Source organism: Lissotriton vulgaris, chromosome 2_1 (assembly GCF_964263255.1).
Source record: "Lissotriton vulgaris chromosome 2_1, aLisVul1.2, whole genome shotgun sequence".
NCBI lineage: Eukaryota > Metazoa > Chordata > Amphibia > Caudata > Salamandridae > Lissotriton > Lissotriton vulgaris.
In genome coordinates, this window is record NC_141687.1 from 1224104099 (window position 1) to 1224123669 (window position 19571).

General features: G+C 49.0%; 2 protein-coding genes across 2 annotated transcripts in view; both read right to left on the bottom strand.

Moving 5' to 3' along the window:
* Positions 1-19571, bottom strand: part of NCAPD3 (non-SMC condensin II complex subunit D3) — a 1036822-nt gene that overhangs the window by 490455 nt on the left and 526796 nt on the right. The gene's annotated exons all lie outside the window — the stretch shown is intronic.
* On the bottom strand, positions 1749-19450 carry LOC147732407 (uncharacterized). The gene is made up of 4 exons (XM_086958897.1): positions 19419-19450; positions 5360-5508; positions 4481-4618; positions 1749-2682 (listed from the first exon to the last, which is right to left on the bottom strand). The coding sequence occupies exons 1-4, from the start codon at positions 19448-19450 to the stop codon at positions 2282-2284; spliced, it is 720 nt and encodes a 239-aa protein (XP_086815023.1). The 3' UTR covers positions 1749-2281.

Sequence of the window (19571 nt, forward strand, 5' to 3'; positions counted from 1 at the left end):
CACTCGTGAGAATGTGTAATTTTGGTTGCAAGTCATTTGAAGAAAATCCATGGTGGGAAAGGGGGGATTTGGCATAGTTAAAGAAAGCCTTTGCCACTATTCTTAACTTAGGGTTCGTTAGGGTTAGCAGTATTTCTATTGCATGTGTTTGAGTGGGGGGGATTTCGAGTCTTGGAGCGATGCTGGCTATGGCTACTTTTGCTTGGTTGCTTGCAAGTGGTTTGAATGCAATCCACGGTGGGTAATGGGTAATTAGGGTACTTCGGCCTACTTTTACTTTCAAAGTAAGTTTTGTCACCAGTTTTCTGCTAGGCCTCGTTTTTTGAGATTTGATTGGGGGTCTTCTAAATTTTTGCGACTGGCTTTAGTAAGGGTCTGGGTGGGAGCACTGCTAGGAAGATCTAATTTTGTTCTAAAACACAGTTTACAGTACACCTAGCTTGAGGGGCAAGATCCGCTACATTAATTTGCCCATACTTATTTATCCTTCAAAAGGTGACTCAGAGTACGCACTTTCAAAAACATTGTACTGTCTACTAGGAAAAACAAATTGTGACTTTTTGCACTCCACAGCCTACATACCTTATATTTATTTATCAGTGGTGTTGTAATATTATATCACTTACTGTTTTTCGTTGAATAATTACAGGCCGGGTTTCAGTCTCTGCAATGGGGAAAAAAGGATGGAGTCAGGCTTCACAGTAGCGAGCCACAATTCAGCAGCCATCAGGCAGGCAGTGGACAGGGTGTCTTCTGGTGACCAACATCGATGGACGAAGCGTCGGCTGCAATGGAGGAGTGCCGCTAATAGGAGGATTTTTTATCTGCGGGCAACTTACTTACCACTTCCAACAGGACCACTACAACCACATAGATACAGTATCCCTTGCCTTTTTCTCTGACTGTGACTGCATTTCTTGGCTCTCTCTCTGCTTCTACATTGATCCCTTAACACATCACTTAGTCCACTCCACTATCACATCTGCACCACACATAGTCATTTGTAAGTGCTCCTACGTAATTCGCAAGTCGCAGCACGCCCCAGGCCGTAGAGGACTGGGATGGCCCCAATGATGAAGCATGTCACCAAGGGGCAACCCTGGTGAGTGAGGGGACACCTAGAAAAAAAGCAATTTCTCCTTTTCTATCTACTATACCTTCTTCTTGTATGTTAGGACAGCACTTCACTGATGCCTGTCTTGTCTTCTGTTACAGGTATCCTTTCCCTGCTGACCCTACCTTTACCCATCCCACATTTTTTATTTTAGTTTGTTATTTTTCTCCCCCGCCTAATGCCTCGAACACCCTGTGTTTACACTTCTGGGTGTTGGTGACATTTGGAAGTGGAACCATATTTGCATCGACTGGATCACGGGGAGTAAACCAGACACCTTCCAGACCAACCCCATTGAGTGTTGTTGTGAATGGATTTATAGTGACCAGCAAGGCTCTCGGGTATCTGGCTACAGAGAGCTTATGTTGAATATCGTTATCAATAATTCCACACAGGCCCTGTACTGTCGCATTCTTTCTTTCCACAGTTGTCGATGATATATTCTTACTCAGCTTGACAAAGAACCATTGCTAATGTGAAAGAACTTCAACCGAATTAGTAGTTATACTTTACCATTTGTTAGGCTACAATGTGGCACTGCTCTACTGTACTTCTGTCACATGCTATATTCTCAGTTGTACCGTTGAATTGCTCAGGAGGACAAACCAGATTTCATTTTCTTTTTTTTCATAGGCATGCAACTGCCACTGTGTCACAACAATAGTACCACCGCTATGAGGAAATTTTATCCGACCAAGATTGCCAACGTTATTCGGTGTTTCCCGTGGAGCCAGCCCTGGGTCTAGCCCTACTTTCAAACACAAATTACAGGTAAGATAAGCGTTTGGTGGTTTGGGGGTATAATGGAGTATTAGTACGAGAGACGAGAGACTGAAGGTAGTACTACTAAAGTCCTAGGACTCTTGGATTCACTTCACTGAGTCTGTGAGAGGCACTTAGTGTTGAAAACATTTGGGCATTTACACTTAAAGGAAGAAAATGGAACTAAACTTTCAGGAAAACAGTCAACGTTAAACCCCCACCCACCAGGCAAGCAGTAAAAAACAGGTATGCTCAGATAAAGTTTGAAAAAGTATATTTATATCCCTAACAAAATAATCTCCCGCAAGACCCTCCCTAACCCCAACGATTGTCCTTCAAAAGTCCCCAAAAACCCAACTCCCAATTCCCACCCCCCAAAAGTCTCTAAAAAAGGGGCAAGGGACACTATGGGTGGATGCTGTTCACTTTTTGGGCCAGGGCATCATGCTCCTCGCGGAGCAAGGCGAGCTCCTGCTGAAGGCGGGACACCATCAGGGTGGTGCGGCGCAGGCGTGCCTTCACTGCCTTGCAGGTGCAATGCCTGTGAGAGGCAGCTGTTGGCCTTGCTGCTCGGTGGTGGCGTTTGCCTTTGGCAGCCCGGCTCAGTCTGGGTGGACCACTGTGCTGGGTGGCAGCCCGTGGGGCCACGGAGGCCGATGCAGACGACGTTGTTGTAGTTGTCGACTGCACACTTTCCACGTCCTCCAGGGCCACCAGCCGCCGATATTCCGCAACAGTGGCCTCGATCCTCCGTTGCCGGGCCGCTCTAGCCAGCTCCTTCCTCCTTGTCCGTTTGGAAGGAGAACCTATATGAAGAAAGAAAGACATAGTCTGTAACCAATGCTCTTTTAGATTAACTCAATCATTCAGCAGAAATTTGTGTTGCAGTACAACTAGCAACTTGCAAGCGCATTACATAACTATTGAGGCCAGTATCTATCTAACCTCACACTTCTTCATCCTTGCTCTAACATTAGTGGGAGTTTAAGGAACAAAGTCTACGAGCACTGTGGACTTCCATTGGAGTCGACTATGAAAGTACACCAGTCTTATTCTTCTTCTTATCTCTTGTTTTGGAAAATTGGTACGTTATTTTCTGCAAGCCGGCATAATGCCAGCGCGGTAAACTTGCACCCGAGAAAAAGAGACGCACGCCATGAGGAGTGACCTAGACTTGCGTTGCCGTTGCGTTACTGTACCCGTCCAGTACATGCAGGTGGTGAATCTCTTACTTTTCTAGTACGGGTGGCACTGAGAATACTCTGTTACAACTCAAGGGCTACTGCTTAATTAATTTAACTTTCACCCTACAGTGGAAATGAGTACTAGAAATGGAAAATTGAAGAAGATAAATAATCTGATTATCTATCACTTCACATGGGATGTTTTTGCTTATATATGGGATGACTTTAGGTGCTTTGCTTTTTATTGAGTGACCAGTGATACATCCACACATGAATGACTGAGTACTACTAAACTTATTAAGAGAGGTAGGGAGTGGCCACCATAATAACCGGATCTATGCAGTGCTTGCAATACAAACTACTGCTACTATTTATGGTAGTATTTGGACAAAATTAAAAGTTCTTTTCCTTGCCTTTCCTACACTGGAACGGACGTGCGGGTGCAGTGTTAGTGTTGCATGCTCTTCAAAGTTACACTTAGTTCATCCACTGACCGTCTACTCTCTCTAGATCATGGGTACTCACAAACTTTCTCTCAGGGGCTACATTTACAGTGTAGTTTGGGGCCGAGGGCCGCACTGGTGGGGGCGGAGTCAGAGGGGGCGGGGCTAAAGCAAAACGATAACTTGTGACCATGAGGTTGCACACAGGTCCCTGCAGCAGATGCCCTCATCCACTGAGCCACCAGACCCAGCATTTACATACATCTCTCTCCCTCCTGCTCTCCCTCCTGCCCTCCCTCCATCTCTCTCTCCCTCCTGCCCTCCCTCTCCCTCCCCCTCTGTCATCTCACTGTGTGTGTGTCTATCTGTGTCAGCCTTCAGCCCGGGTTGAGACCGCTTCCTCAACGCGCACACACAGACAACAACACCAAAGTACTTAACAGGTCTTTAAAAGACCATTAACATATTATTGAGGCTTTGTTTGTTTTAGCGCCCCTGCTTCTCCACCCTGACAATCACTGCTTGCCCGGCCCCACAGAGCAGAGGCTTAGTTCTATTTCACCTCTTTGTGGCCTTGCATCTCCACTCTGCTCTGTGGGGGCCGGGGGAGCAGTGATTGTCAGAGTGGAGATGCAGGGGCGCTAACAGGTGAAATACAAAAAAGCCTCTGCTCTGTGGGGGCCGGGGGAGCAGTGATTGTCTGCAAGGTCAGCGCACCGCCAACGAAGGCTTGCCGGGCCACCACCGGCCCGCGGGCCGTACTAGGAGTACCCCTGCTCTAGATACACATATGCTATCTAAGAGTCAGATAGTAGCATGATCCAGGTATATGGACACATACAGTTTCTGTGTCACCCACCCAGGCTGTTGTCCTTCCACCCATCATTGCTTCATCATTCACCCAGCCATGCATCTCATATTCTTGCCTTCCCAGCTAGTCTTCAATCTCAATAAGTAAGGAATATATAAGAGCTTACCTCTGGCCGCCACCACCACCGTCTCAACTCTCACAGCTGCCGCCGCCGCCTCCTCCCCTGAAGCATCGCCCGATTCGCCCTCCGCCTCGGTGTCGAGCACCACCACCTCCACACTGGCCCCGCCACCAGATGTTCCACCTACAAAGTACATTTAAGAATGTTAGAATAAAGCAGTCACTAGTATTTGGTCTAGGAATGAAGACATGTGAAAACAATGTAATTTGTGACTGTCGTTAAAGTTAAAAAAAATGTCCCTTTTTCCAGGGAAGGTTGTCTTGCTGCACTTTTTGGCACAACTGATGAAGGCTGTTTTTTTAACACGCACCATTTTTCTCCACACAGACAGAAGATGGACTTCTAACAACAAGATCAAGTTGAAACCAGGTGAGAGCTCGGCTCGACCACAAGAAATGTCTTCAATTAATCGTCAGCACTAACCACTTTTCCATTATCAGTTAAACGTTTAGTTTTATTATGACTTCATTTTAATAAATGTGTTTACTTTTAATAAAGCTTTTAAACTTAAATACAATCTGTGTTTTTTGGTCCAGACTAGAGTGACTGAGCGAAAGGTTTTGCAATTTTTGCAAGCATGAGTCCAGATAGAACACTACAAAAGACATTATGGACAATCCCAGAGGACTGCACTAAGTTGATAGAGCTATTGCTGACTAGAATCATGGGAGTTTCGCCAACCGTGCAATCTTAGTTAGCTACACAGACAGACTAATAAGAATAATCTAGTAATACCACAGGGAGTCATAGTAGAGGCAGGATAAGAATTTAGATACAGTCTACAAGAAGAGCAAAGACAATTTTGAAAAAAGTCAAATGAGGAACGCTAGGAAAAATAGGTACTAGTCTAAAATGAAAACTTACTGGGGCCAGCAGAGGAGCCCTCGCCTGCCCGATCCTGGCCCTGTTGATGAACAGCATCCGCCGCCTGCTGCTCCTGTGTCCTCCTCTCGCCCCTGGGGGGAGCTGACGTACAACATGAAAGAAAGAACAGAAAACATGGATGATTGTTGCTTGTCAATGTCAACCAAATCAAACATTTCAAAAGAACAATAACAAAATATTTCTGCGAAATTATATTGATTATGGTTACTTTTCATTTATATGCGGACCTGTGACTTCGAAAGTCACGTAACTCACTAAACAAAGTACTGAAACGTTCACCTAGGACTGGCAGGCAGCAGTCCGCAGGCAAGACGCAAAGTGACAGACAAACTCCATTGTGATTTCAGTCAGATCAGTGACAACACTAACAGTTGCCTGCTACATTACCAGTCATTTAAATAGTCAAACTATCAATCCACCGCCACTATTTTTCTTATTGTCAGGGTTACAAAGGAAGGGGCAGATTTAAGCCCTTGCGGCTCTTTTGCGCCGTTCTTGCGTGACTTTTGTGACGCAGCAGCTAAACAAAAAAGGGCGCCATGGTGCGGCGTATAATATTATAACAACGTGACGCATTTGGGAGATGCATCCCGTTATAAAGCCCTGCGCCATCAGGGGGCGTTCCGGCGCAAGGGAGGGCATTCCTGCGCTGGAACACATCCTAATAGTGGCTGAGGGAAATCTACAAAATATCAATCAGTCACCTTTAGGACAATGATGCGTCACACAAACCCTGCACCTGCTTGAAGCAGACGTACGGCTTGACCCAGCATTGGGGAGATAGGGTACCCCAGAGCATTGATGGAGCTGCGCCATCGTTGCGACGCAACTCCAGCAGTAAAGCTTCGGTGACGTTTTGGGCCCATGGTGCGCCGCATTGCAAATACGGCGCACCATGTTTGGTGGTGGTAGCGGGCCGCACAATTAATGGCGCATCCCTGCTACTTTGCAGGGATGCGACGGTAATTGCAATTCTGCCCCTTAGGGGCATACTTACTTACGCGTTCTGGCGCATCTCCAGAGATGCGCCAGATCAAATGCGTCACGCAAAACTACCCTTGCGACACGGCAGATGTGCCTCATTTACAATGCGGCGCGCCCTGGCGCAAGGGTAGGCACTTGCGTGAGGCATCTCGTCACGTAAGAGCGGCGCATCGCTGGAGTCACGTCGCCAACGCAATGCAACTCCAGTAATGCTCAGGGCCACCCAATACTTAACATGCTGTGTCAGTCCTTTCGCCTGCTTCGAGCAGACATAAGGAATTGAATTGACGTAGCAGCGTCGCAGAAGTGCCTGCGTTAAATCTTGTACATTTCACGCAGGCAATTTTGCGAGGCGCACAGCCGCTGGACCGCGGCGCCCACCCTGCGTACTAGGAACGCACCCATTGTGGTGCAGGCCCATGGCTTTATAACATGACGCATCTCCTAGATGCGTCATGCTGTAAATGACTCGCAGGGATGCGGCACGTTTACGCCGCTGTTGCGTCACGCAAGGCAACGTAAACGTGGCGCAAGGGGCTTGTAAATGTAATCTGCCCCCTAGTGTCTAGCATTACGCAGTTCTGTAAAGTACACTCATACATAATAGTTACTCAGGCCAATGAGACCACGAAATAGAAAACAAATAAGCATAGTAGCAACGCCACTGAGAAGGAGAGCAGTGCACCTGAAATGCACAGAAGATTTTGAAATATAATTTAACTACAATGTAATCGTCATCAGCGGCATTATTGGCTTGCTCCATGTAAAAAACAAATATTTGCAATACAACAACACAGAGCAGGAGAAAACATCATAGTAGTGAGTGATTAAATGGCTACTACTACTCACCAAGCCCGGGGATCTCCAAGCCGAGCTGGTCCAGCAGGTCGCGCTCGCGGTCCAGGAGGTCCGTCCAGCGATGGGTGACCTGGCTGTAGGTGCGCTGGACCCCGTAGAGGTGGGATATGGCCCAGCACACCTTCTCCCACCGCTTCCGGCGCTCCCGCATGTTGTACCCGCCGGCCGCGATCCTGCCGCCTCCCGCGATGGTCCTGGGCAGGCGGCGCTGGACGAAGTAGACCAGCGCGCCCACTTCCTCCGGGCTGAAGATCTCCCGTCGCGTCACCTGCTCCCCCCTCAATCTCCTGCATGCTGTCCTGCCACTGGGTCCAGCACTACTCCCCGCCGCCGCTGCGGCCCTCAAGTGCCTGGGCAGCTTCACGGCGCCTGGCTTCACCATGGTCTGGGCAGGTAAGGTAGGAAGAAGTAGAAAATTAAGAAAGAATAGGATAGGGAAGAAGAAAAGAAAAGAGTTTAAAAATGTAGTTTAAAAGTAAAGAAAAATAGCAGAAAAGACAAAAATATACAGCTAGGAAAAGAGAGGGATAGATAAGAAGCAAAATCGTAAAAAAAAAACTGAAAACAGGCAAAGGATGGCAAAGATACCAAGAGGATTAAACACCATGCCCAGACACAGGAAATGAATGAAAAACAAGATGGCCGGCGCCCGTTCACGAGCGCAAAAGTAAGTTCGCGCGAGATTTTCCTCGCGATCTCGTGCGAACCTCTAGATTTCCCGCGCGATCTCGTGCGACCCTCTACTCGCAATGCGCTTACTGCGCGAGATTATACATAGCGGGCGGAAACGGAAATACGTCACGCAAACAAAATGGCCGCGCCCGTACTCGACCTTGGGGTAAATTCGCGTGTTGCGCTGCAAGCGGCTCGCGAATACTGCAAAAAAACTCGCGAAACAACAAGCCGCAAAAAAATAAAATGCTCATTCGCACGAATTGGCGGCTTCCGCGGTCGGTTTCGCACGACGCCGCGCCCCGCGAATAGCGCGAAAAAAAACGAAAAACGATTTCAGCAAAAGCAATGAGCAGGTGCAAAAGGTCAACCTCATGATTTGTAACGATTCTTTGTAGTGCTTCCTGAGGGGGCCCTCCAGAATTCGGTTGCCTGCTTGCAACTATTGTGTGACCCTGCTCTGACCTTAACTGTATGCCACAAAGGTCCTGATTTACAGCTAAAGGAGCAGACAAGCAGGTGCCAGGCTGGAACTTTAAATTCTTTCAGTGACACATTAATTAGCCCCTAATTCATTATTGTCAGTTGGGGCAGGGCAGGTGTTGTAACTAATTTTGCAACAATGAAAGCACTTAGCAAGTGCAAAAGATCACTAATCAGGGCGCACTAAGGAAGCAGGTGCCAGCTAAAAAAATATTCTGTGACACATTAATCAGCCCCAAATTAATTCAAGTCACTTGAGGCAGGGAAGGTGTGCTTTGCTTTGCCGAAAATAATGTACACTGGACAACCAGAGGGTGTGGTGATGAAACAGAGGGTGGCATGGGTGGGCCAGAGGGTGGCATGAGTAGTCAGAGAGTGGCAGTGGTGACAGAGAGTGGCAGTGATGAAGAAGAGTGTCCCAAACAGGCTGGACATGTAGAAACAACAAGTTCGCAAAACTTGCGACCCGACAGGTAAGTTCGCAAATTGCGAAATTGTAAAAACCCTCGCGAACTGGCAGAAACACGGGCGAACACAAAAAAAAAAAAATCCGCAAATTCGCGGGAATTCGCGGATTTTGCGGATTGCGAATCCGCAAATCCGCAAAATTCGCGAACGCGAGATCCGCAAAATTCGCCCATGCTTAGTCATCATCCGATTTCGAGGGATCATCGCCAGGAGGCACTGCTATGTTTGATGCAGTGTTGTCATCTGGGTCATCAAAGACATCGTCATTGAGCCCGTAGTTGCAGTTTCCAATTGTTGGGGCCGTTTAGTGATAATGTTGTCCTTGTCAATGGTTGCAATGTTGTCAACAGAACGTTCCCCGACAATACCATCTTTATCGACTGGATCAACACGGACGATGACATGGAAGGCGTCCAGGTTGCCATTGTCACTATGGTAACTGTTCTCAACGGTGAGCTGGTGGTTGTCGAGATGTAAAAAGAGGTTTTAGGCTGTTTTCGTTGACTGTTCTGAGGAAGACTTTAGAGGATGACCTACAGACTTCACAGATGATGTACAGGGCTCAGATCTGGCAGTTTGAGTCTTCTTTAGGGCCTTCCTGGACTCCTCTGAAGTCCCCTGGTCACAGAACCTTTCCCTCTTATATGACTTTCGCTGAGAGGTTGAAGAGGTGTCACGGTCTTTCTCAAAACTAGGAAATATTTTGGATTTATTTTTCTGCAACCACAAAAAGGTGGCTCCGCTCCCTATCCTTCAAGATTTTTGTTGAAAAGGTGCTACACATTTACAGTCTTTTACCTTATGCTGAGGGTAGTACACTGCCTGAAAAGCCCTTTCTAAGATGACTCAGACACGGTAGTAGCAGTAGATAAGTTTTCCAATACTGTTTTGAAGAAAAACTGAGCATACCTCAGGGAGACTCCCTTCACCAGATGTGCAGTCGAACATCTGAGGTACTCAGTGTCTGTTGGGAGTGTTCTAGGGGGTGCGGTTGCCTGGAGTTTGGTTCTGTACTTAAAAGGATATAGATAGGCTATAAATTGATTGTTTATTGCCATTGTTGCCTATAATAATGTTTTATACTGCTTTATTATGGTACCGTGGGACTCCCATTTGGACGACGGGGAATGATTCAAGCATGTGAATCTATGAAATATCCAATACTAGAGAAAGGATAATTCCATTAGGATCAATAACATGGCAACAATATAATCACAACTATGCTGAATGGCCAGGTTTTTAAGTCAAAATAAGAAAAAGTCCCTATTTTTCCAAAAATGGAGAAAATTTACAAAATATGAACTCACAAACCCATTAATGCCATAACCACATTTCTAATAAACCACAACAATAGAAAAATAAGATCAAAACAGTTTAAAAATGATATTAAGAAAATTGTACAATTTATTCAATCTAAAACAATACTTTTGTACAGAGTTACAGTGCCATTTAATACAGTTAAAAATGTGTCAATTCACATGAAGAACAATTAAAAATACACGGTTGTCGACGCAGCATTTCGGTTTTGTAATAACACCTTCATCAGGACAAAGTTCTTACAAAGAAATGTAATTATATTTCTGCCTCGGTACTCAATTTGAGGTTTTCTTCCTGTGTTTTTCTATGTCACCTTCTTATGGATAGGTGCGATTAGCTGGATGTCAGAGCGCATATGAATAATGCACAGTCCTTTGAGTATGTATAAACTCAATTTTTTTTAAGAGGTCAAGGGAGCTACCGTTTTTTGTTGATAAAGAACTGGTGCCCCAATTGTATGGGGTTAGGACAGGAAAGGCAGCGCGTGACTGGATACTTAGACAATTGCGCTGTTGGCTGGGCGCATTTATGAATGATCGCGTCCTCCTTCTAATTAGTCTTTGGTAAAGTGGATTTTATAAATTATTCAGCTCTGTCTTCGATTTTGCGGCCTCCCTGCTCCACTTGTGCCTCGTCTCGTTAGGTTCCTATCCTAACGAGACGAGGCACAAGTGGAGCAGGGAGGCCACCCAGCCAACAGCGCCTAGCTCGTCTGATGCAACGTCCATGCCTGTCCTCCATACAGGAACCTTCCAAGGCCTGTGGACATCCAAGACACCTGAAGGAATCTCCCTTGAAGTGAAGGAGTCACTTTCCTGCATCTGCAGACACTGCACCAATCTAACCAGTCTGCTGCTCCTGGGCTCCCACGGATTCTGAAAGGCTCAGCAACACAGGTGGTGGTTCTATAACTCCCTCAAGGCCTGCACTCTCTTCATACTATGTTTGAGGCCAGTATCCCTTGTCGAAACTACAGGAACCAAACCCCTGTGCACCACGTCTACTTGTTGTTGCAAAAGGCTTGTTGGCTCTCATCCTCAAAGATCTTCGGGCTCCAAATAGCCCCCAACTAAAGAATCACCTGTGATGAAGATATCTGTCCTCACCGCCTCTCTTGCACCGTGGGCCTGTATCTTTGGTGAGCTGCTTGAGGTCCTCTTGCGAATCCAGTGCCTCCGGCCTGTGGGTCCTCTTGAGGGTCTTGTTTGATTCCAGCGGGTTGCCCTGATTGCTCGGGGCCTGCTCTGACTCCCCTGCTTGTGGTGAGTCATTTGGACCTTGCTGGTCCTGACACTGCATCTTTTTAGACTTTCCACGTTGTTTGCAGTTGCCAAGGCATGTTGGTTCTTCTGACGGCCACCGACCCCTCAGCTCTCGACATCGGACGTGGAACAGCTCGTGAACGGCTCCCGGTCTTCCTCCGTGTCACCTGATCCACACAGCTGCAGCTTCAAGGTCACCGTTGCACAAGTTACTTACCTTCGGTAACGAAATATCTGTAAGAAACAGTAGTTAGTGTTAGATTCCTTACCTTAGAATATCCCCAGGCGTCGGACTGGATCCGAAAAGTTTTCGTCAGCAGTACCCCTGCGCGTCGGTAGGCGTCGTCTGCGGTCCGCGTCAGTCGTCGGCGTCATGATCGCTGGGATGACGTCGGAGTACTTAGACGCCGCCCTCGCTCGCTGACGTCAGTTCTGTGCATAGCTTTCCGCGCCAGGAACGCAGAGCCATGATAGAAACAGACACTGGTGCCATGAAACTAGGGCCCTGAAAGGGACGACCTTAACCCTAGATATCGGTTCCGCAGAACGGGGAAGGTGGGTGGGGCGGTAAGGAATCTAACATTAAACTACTGTTTCTTACAGACATATCGTTACCGAAGGTAAGTAACTTGTGCATCTGAAAGAAACAGGTTAGTGTTAGATTCCTTACCTTAGAATAGATACCCCAGCAATACCAACTCCAGTGGTGGGTTTGCGAACCAAGATCACACCAAAAAGTCCTGGAGAACGGAACGGCCGAACAAGCCATCTCTCCGGACTTGGCTGTCCAGGCAGTAATGTCTACCAAACATGTGCAGCGAGGCCCACGTAGCTGCCTGACAGATGTCCTGTAAGGACTCCCCGACCCAGGGCAGTTGTAGCCGCCGTGGCCCGAGTGCAATGGGAGCGCAGCCCAACAGGAGGCTCATTTTTCGCCAAGGAGTAGCAAACCCTAATGCACAAGACGACCCCGGAGATGGTCCGCTTGTGCACCGCCCGTCCCTTCTTTGCGCCCACGTAACCAACGAAGAACTGGTCATCCACCCGGAACTGGCATATGCGATCTAGGGAGAAGGAGAGCGCACATTTTGGGTCCAGGCGGTGGAGCCTCTCTTGCTCTTTCGAGGGATGCGGAGGCGGATAGAAGTTGGGCAAGGTGATGGACTGCCAGATATGAAAGACTGACCACCTTGGGCAGGAAAAAAGGACGAGTCCTTAGAACAACTTTGTCCGGATGGACAGAGAGTAAAGGAGGTTTAGAAGATAGAGCCTGGAGCTCATTCACTCTCCTGGCAGAGGTGATGGCAGCCAGGAATGCAGTCTTAAGAGTCAAAAGACGAAGAGGACAGTTATGAAGCGGCTCAAAAGGAGCGCACATCAGATACGTTAGAACAAGATTCAAGCCCTAAAGAGGAATCACGAAGGGAACAGGAGGAAACATGTGAGTGATGCCTTTCAAGAATTTATTTACAACAGGAGACTTGAAAAGAGAAGGCTGATCAGGAAGCCTTAAGAAGGCTGAAATGGCAGAGAGATAGCCCTTGATAGTGCCCAGAGCAGAGCCCTACTGGGCAAGAGAAAAAAGAAAGAGGAGAACCTCTGAAAGGGGGTCAGAGAGTGGATCCACAGCCTTTGCTGTGCACCATGCCAAAAATTTGTTCCACCTGCAGGCGTAAACCGTTTTTGTGGAGGGACCTGTGGCTGCTAGAATCACATCACAAACTTTAGGAGGCAAGTCAAATGGCCTCAAGTGTCGCTGCTCAATCTCCACGCAATTAGGTGCAGACAGGACAGGTTTGGGTGGAGGACAGTCCCCTGTTGCTGCGACAGAAGGTCCTCCTGAAGAAGCAGAGGAATCGGGGATCGATTGACATGGTGAGTAGCTCGGGATACTAGTATCTTCGTGCCCAGTCCTGAGCCACAAGGATGAATTGGGCCGGGTCTCGCCTGATCTTCAGCACTCTGGGCAGAAGTGGTATAGGCGGAAAGGCGTACAACAGACCGCTGCTCCACTCGCGACGAAAAGCGCCGCCGAATGAGTGCCCCCTTGGAAATTCCAACGAGCAGAACTGATGACATTGCGCGTTCTCTTCAGTGGCAAATAGATCTAACCAAGGCTCTCCCCACTGCTGAAAGAGACCTTGCGCCACGTCCGAGTTCAGACGCCATTCTTGATCCATAATGCAGCGGCGGCGTTCAGGGAACCTGCCATGTGTTGAACCACCAGAGTGACGCCCTGGTGTTCCAGCCATTGCCAAAGGTGCAGAGCCTCCTGACAAAGGGTCCACAACCCCACCCAGCCCTATTTGCTGCAGTACCAGACGGGAGTGGTGTTGTCCGTGAACACCTGCACTACAGTTCCCCGGACAGAGGGAAAGAATGTCTTCAGTGCAAGACGGATCGCCCGCTCCAGAAGGTTGATATGGAGCCGGGACTCCGCCGGAGACCAGAGGCCCTTGATCTCCCTCTCTCCCATGTGGCCCTCCCATCCCAGGAGGGACGAATCTGTCACCACTACTTGCTCTGGTTGGGGTATGGAGAGATATCTGATACTAACCCAATCGCGGTTCATGAGCAACCACTGCAACTGACTCACAGTGCCCTCCGAGATCAGGACATGGTCGGGACAGGTTGCCCTGATGCTGTGCCCACTGAAACTTCAGGTCCCACTGCAGAGCCCGCATCCGCCACCTGGCGTGATGCACCCGAAGGATGCAGGAGGCCATCAGCCCCAGGACCCGCAGCATCAACCTGACCGAGACTCGGGACAAAGGCTGAAAGATCGGACTCCGAGCCAGAATATCCTGAACCCGCTGTTCGGGGGGTAAACCTAAAACTGCGCAGAGTCCAGAACTGCTCCGATGAAAAGGAGCTTCTAAGAGGGGCACAGGTGTGACTTCGGCACATTGATGGAGAACCCCAGCGAGTGCAGGAGGTCGGCCGTAGTCTGGAGGTGGGAGACGACTGTTTGGGGCGAGCCAACCTTCAAAAACCAATCGTCGAGATAGGGGAAGACAAACCCCTGATCTGCACAGATGAGCTGCGACCTCCGCCATCACTTTCGTGAACACCTGAGGGGCGCTGGTAAGGCCGAAGGGGAGCACGGTAAATTGAAAGTGCTCGTGGCCTACCGTAAAGCACAGGTAGCACCAGTGGGCCGGCAGGACGGGGATGTGGAAATAAGCGTCCTGCAAGTCAAACGCTACCATCCAGTCTCCTGGGTCCAGGGCAGTTAAGACCTGAGCCAATGTCAGCATCTTTAACTTCTCCTTCCAGAGGAAGCCGTTGACGTTACGGAGGTCCAAGATAGGGCGTAGGCCTCCTTTGCCCTTCTTGGGAACCAGAAAGTAGTGGGTATAACAACCACAACCTACTTCTGGCCCAGGAACGAGCTCAACGGCCTCCTTAGCCAAGAGGGCCGTAACTTCCTCTTACAGAAGTTGCAAGTGATCCCCCGAAATGCGCTGGTATTGAGGTGTCGCTTTGAAGGGGAGGGAATAGCCCCTTCGGACGATTTGCAGCACCCACCTGTCCAACGTGATGGTAACCCTGCCTCCCACTGGCGTCGAATGGGCCTGAAATGCCAGACTAGGAAGGCTTTGGGATAGATGCTGCAGGAGCAGTTGTGGACTGACCCTGCCGTTGTCCCCCGGCACCGCCATGGCGGTTACCACGTGCGCGACTGTGTTAAGACTGGTTCTGCGGCCTGTGGCTGGCTGGACATGAGGGGGCGCCCCTTCCTTGGCCCGAAAGGGGCGAAAAGCAGAGGTTTGCTGGCGCTGGCCGAGGCGCAAGGACTTGGCCGTAGCCCTGGAGTCCTTAAAACGCTCTAGCGCACTATCCACTTTGGCGCCAAAGAGGCGACTGCCATCGAAGGGCATGTCCATGAGCGTGGCCTGGACATCACCCGAAAAGTTGGCGGACCTCAGCCAGGTGTGGCGGCTAACCGCCACTGTCGTTGCAATAGCTCTACCCAGCGAGTCCGTGGTGTCACGTCCACACCGGATCGAGTAGCGTGCTGCATCCCGCCCTTCCGCCAGGGCTTGGGCGAGCCGTGCCCGGGCCTCTTCCGGACACTGTGGCAGCACCTCCGCAACCATATCCCATAGAGTGGGTGTAACGGCCCAAAAGGCAGGCAGTGTTGACAGACCGCAGCCCCAAACTCAGGGAGGAGAACAGTTTCTTCCCAAACTGATCATACCTTTTGGATTCCCGATCCGGTGGAGCGGTCGGGAATGCGATCTGGGACGTAGAGCCCTGAATTACCAGGCTCTCGGGGTGGGGTGGGTGGACAGAAAGCAGTGGTCGCCCGGAGCCAGGCGGTGGCATCTGGCTATGTTTCGATCCACAGGGCGGCCTGAGGAAGGCTTGGACCAGGTGCCCATCAGAACGTCGGTGAGGGCTTCGTTAAATGGTAGTAGAGGCTCCGAGGAGCTTGTCTGCGGTTTGAGCACCTCAGTGAGGAGGTTAGTCCTCACAGCCGCAACAGGGAGCTCAAGAGCCAAGGCCTTGGCCGACTTGTTCAACACCACGCTGTAAGCAGCCCCCTCCTCCGAAGCCACGGAGAGAGGAGAGAGACGAATCCAGTGTCGGGCAAAGTGTCCAGACCACTGGCCTCCCCCCTCCTCTGCCCAGTCCTGGCTCAATTGGCACTGCTGTGCTAGAGGGTCCTCAGACCCCTCCCAGTCCTCCTCGTCATCCATCTCCTGATAAACAGGCAAAAATGATGGAGCCAGGTCATAGGTGAAGGCCTCACCCATCGGCGCTGAAGACGGCGCCTGTCCGATGCCGGACCTGGACCGCGGCTGAAACTGGGGTCGAGGTCGACATCGTCCGAGGACGGCGCAGGAAGAAACACCCTTGGGGTCAGCGCCAGCTGAGGAGCAGTGAGGTCGACTGGCGACGGCCCGGATCCAGGCCTGGATCTTGCGGTGTCGGGGCCGGAGTCGAGGTCAGAGCGGGGGCCGAAGCACCTGACAGCGCTGGGGCCAGAACCGCCGGCCAGCTAGGGCTCCCAGTCAGACCCGCGGGGCCTGAAGGAGCCTCGGCAGGTTCCGACGGAGGGAAGCGAGACTTCATGGGCTTGAGGAAAGCACTTATGTCCTCCGGCGTCGCGTGCAGCCCAGGGACCGATGGGTATGGAGCTGGACGCGGCGCCTGCGGCTCAGACGGAGTCGCGTGGGCGGTTTCGCCCGAACCCCCGGCCGCATCGCGCGAGCGTCGGGGAGAGTCGGAAGAGCGATGACGCCTCTTCGACTTCTTTTTCGAATGCCTCGACTTATCTGAGGACTTGGAGCCCAACGAGTGGTGGTGACTCGTCGAACGGCGATGACTTCAGCTCCGCGACCGGTCCCTCAGCTTCCTCCTCGACCAGGACCTCGAGCGGCACGGAGCAGACTGCCGGATCTCGAGCAGCTTACCGGACCGCTCTCGTCTAGCCTTCGAAGTCAAGGCCCGGCAGTCGGGGCACGACTTGTCATCATGGTCGGCCCGGAGGCAATAAAGGCACCAACGGTGGGGGTCTGTCACCGACATAAGGCAGTGACAGTCCTTGCAAGGTTTAAAACCAGGCATCCCTAGCGGCACCACGAGTCGAGGTCGACTCGAAAAGTGATCAAAAGATCAAAAACGTAGCCAAAAATTGACTGGAGTACTGCTCTTCCCGGATCTGCGCTTGCTGGCGCGGAAAAAAGAAGTACTGACGTCAGCGTGTGAGAGCGGCGTCTAAGTACTCCAATTACGTCATCCCGGCGATCACGACGCAGTCGACAGACGCGGAGCCGCAGACGACGCCTACCAACACGCAGGGGTATTGCGGACGAAAACTTTCCGGATCCAGTCTGACTCCTGGGGATATTCTAAAGTAAGGAATCTAACACTAACCTGTTTCTTTCAGATAACTCTCCTGCAACACCCAACATCAGTGGACATTCGTCTTTTGTGCCTCGTGGTCACTCCTGAGTGGCATAGACTCTGCCCCCTCTGCTTGCAGGTACTTCTTAACTTGAATCCACCTTTGGGTTCCACCGGACACTTTCACCTTCTTCACCAGATGCATCTTCCTGAAGTCCTCCATGGAGATCGACAGCGGTTTCAGACGCCAGTTTACACCTATGCACCTGGCTTCCCTGGTTTAGGTATCCTGGTTCCTAGGGTATCCACTGGTGGGGTGGTTCTCCAACCTTCTGTCTTCCACATGCTTTCTTCACGGTCCACTGAGAAGGGTCCTTCTGTAAAATTGCAACCGTAACTTACCCATTGACTTGAATTGAGCACGCTGTTGTGTTCCCACTCTGCACACAGCCTCCATGGGGTTCCTGGTTACTTACCTCGGGTGGTTCCTTGGGTTCCCAGCACTTCTATGTCTTCTGGATATAGTCTTGACTTGGGTCGTGGTTCGCATACCACTATTTTAGTATATGGTTTGGTCCCCCCTCGTGACCATTGTGTATATCGTGCTACTTACCTGTTTTCTTTGCAAAGTATTGTGTGCATTGTGTACATCTCCGGGTAGGAGATATCTGTATGTGTTTGTGAATGTCTTATAATAAATACCTATTTTATAAATACATTGTGTGGTTCATTTTCACTTAATCTATACCTATAAGATTAAATTCTGGTGGAACAAGCTGCTTTACATTTTTTCTGGACTAAGCCTGATGGTTGCTCTCCACAGTTACCACTTAGAAAGGTTTCTAAGGTTGTCTAAGACCACTAAAATCACCATAAGGGTTGTCTGGATTAGTGAAGGGAGCTACACTTACATAAGTGGGCACCATATACTAAGCCAGCCTCCCACATACACCAATTGGAAATCAACATGAACAATATTGTATAGGCGGAACAATACATCCTTGTAAATGACGAGAGTAAATCCATAAAATATTAACATTCCATTCCCTTTTGCTTCTTAAAGCGCAATTAGCAGCTACTAGATACATACCTTGCTGACTTCATTCCTCCTGCTGAACCATGCAAAATAATATTACTAGAGGAATATATAAAAACAAAAAATTAAGCACAAGGACCAGATGGCTTTATAAACATATTCTACAAGACCTTTGTAAATGTATTGGTGGATCCATCGAAAAAAGTTGGTGATCACTTCCTGCAATCAGCCAATGTAACGAAAATGATGACAGAACCAACACTCACCTTCTTGATGACATGTGACTTAGATCAGGGCGAGAGCCCAATACCACAAATACAGATGCAAAAATACTCACAAGGATCATATCCACTGGGCACAACCCAAAATAGCCTAATCTAATATTAACCTACTAGTCAGGGTTTATATACAGAACTTGAATAATGCATGTCTAGCCGATTTAATTGACAGTTGAAAAAACTAAAACCAAACTGATTTCATCGCAGAAGCCATTTAATAGGGTGGGATTCCTACGCAAAGGATTTGGCAAAAAAATGCAAACCTTCGTTTTGGCTTATTTTCAAAACCCTAATGCAAACATTGAGGTAAATGGTGAAAGATCAGCTAGTTTGATTTTGTGTAGGGAAATCAGATAAGACTGTACACTCATTCCACTTTTCCTTTTGCCCTCTCAAAGAAACTTCCCATGAACAACATCTCAAACAATTCAGGTATCAGAAGATTGTCTGCACAAAAAAATATAACACAGGTTGGCTTCATTCACAGAGGTCCTCTGTTTTCCAACGCACTGGAAAAATGCCTTGCTGCATAGGTAAATGAATTCCATTTTCAAGGGTCTCATGATTTAAAAATAATGTCAAGTCAAAGAAAATGTTTGTATTAGACCCAATAAATCTCAACTTAGTGCATGTAGAACTCACACGGGAATGCAAATCTAACAACCGAATTAAATGTCTAGGTATATACCTTTCTCCTAAAATAACAGGTCTTTACGGATGCATTGTTCCAAGTACTCTAGAGGCAGAGTCTAACGATTTAAACAGGTGGAGTAGGCTTGACAATTCTAAAATTGGGTATGTTTCTATCAGTCATTTTAATTCTGTACCTCATGTATACCACAAAAACACTGTCCCCCATGTTCGCTAAGGGAACTGTTAAAACAATTCTGCAAAAGATGACAGCTTCTACCTGGCAAGCAGGATGCCCAGGATTCCTAAGGCGACACTATATAAATCAATGGCTGCAGGAGGAATCGTTT

Coding starts and splice junctions, on each gene's coding strand:
- LOC147732407 (XM_086958897.1), bottom strand. CDS start 19,450: ATGGGGGACAGTGTTTTTGTGGTATACATGAG. Junction 5,509..19,418: donor GTTTTTGTGGTATACATGAG/GTACAGAATTAA, acceptor GACATTGACAAG/CAACAATCATCCATGTTTTC. Junction 2,683..4,480: donor GGTGGTGGTGGCGGCCAGAG/GTAAGCTCTTAT, acceptor TTCTTCATATAG/GTTCTCCTTCCAAACGGACA.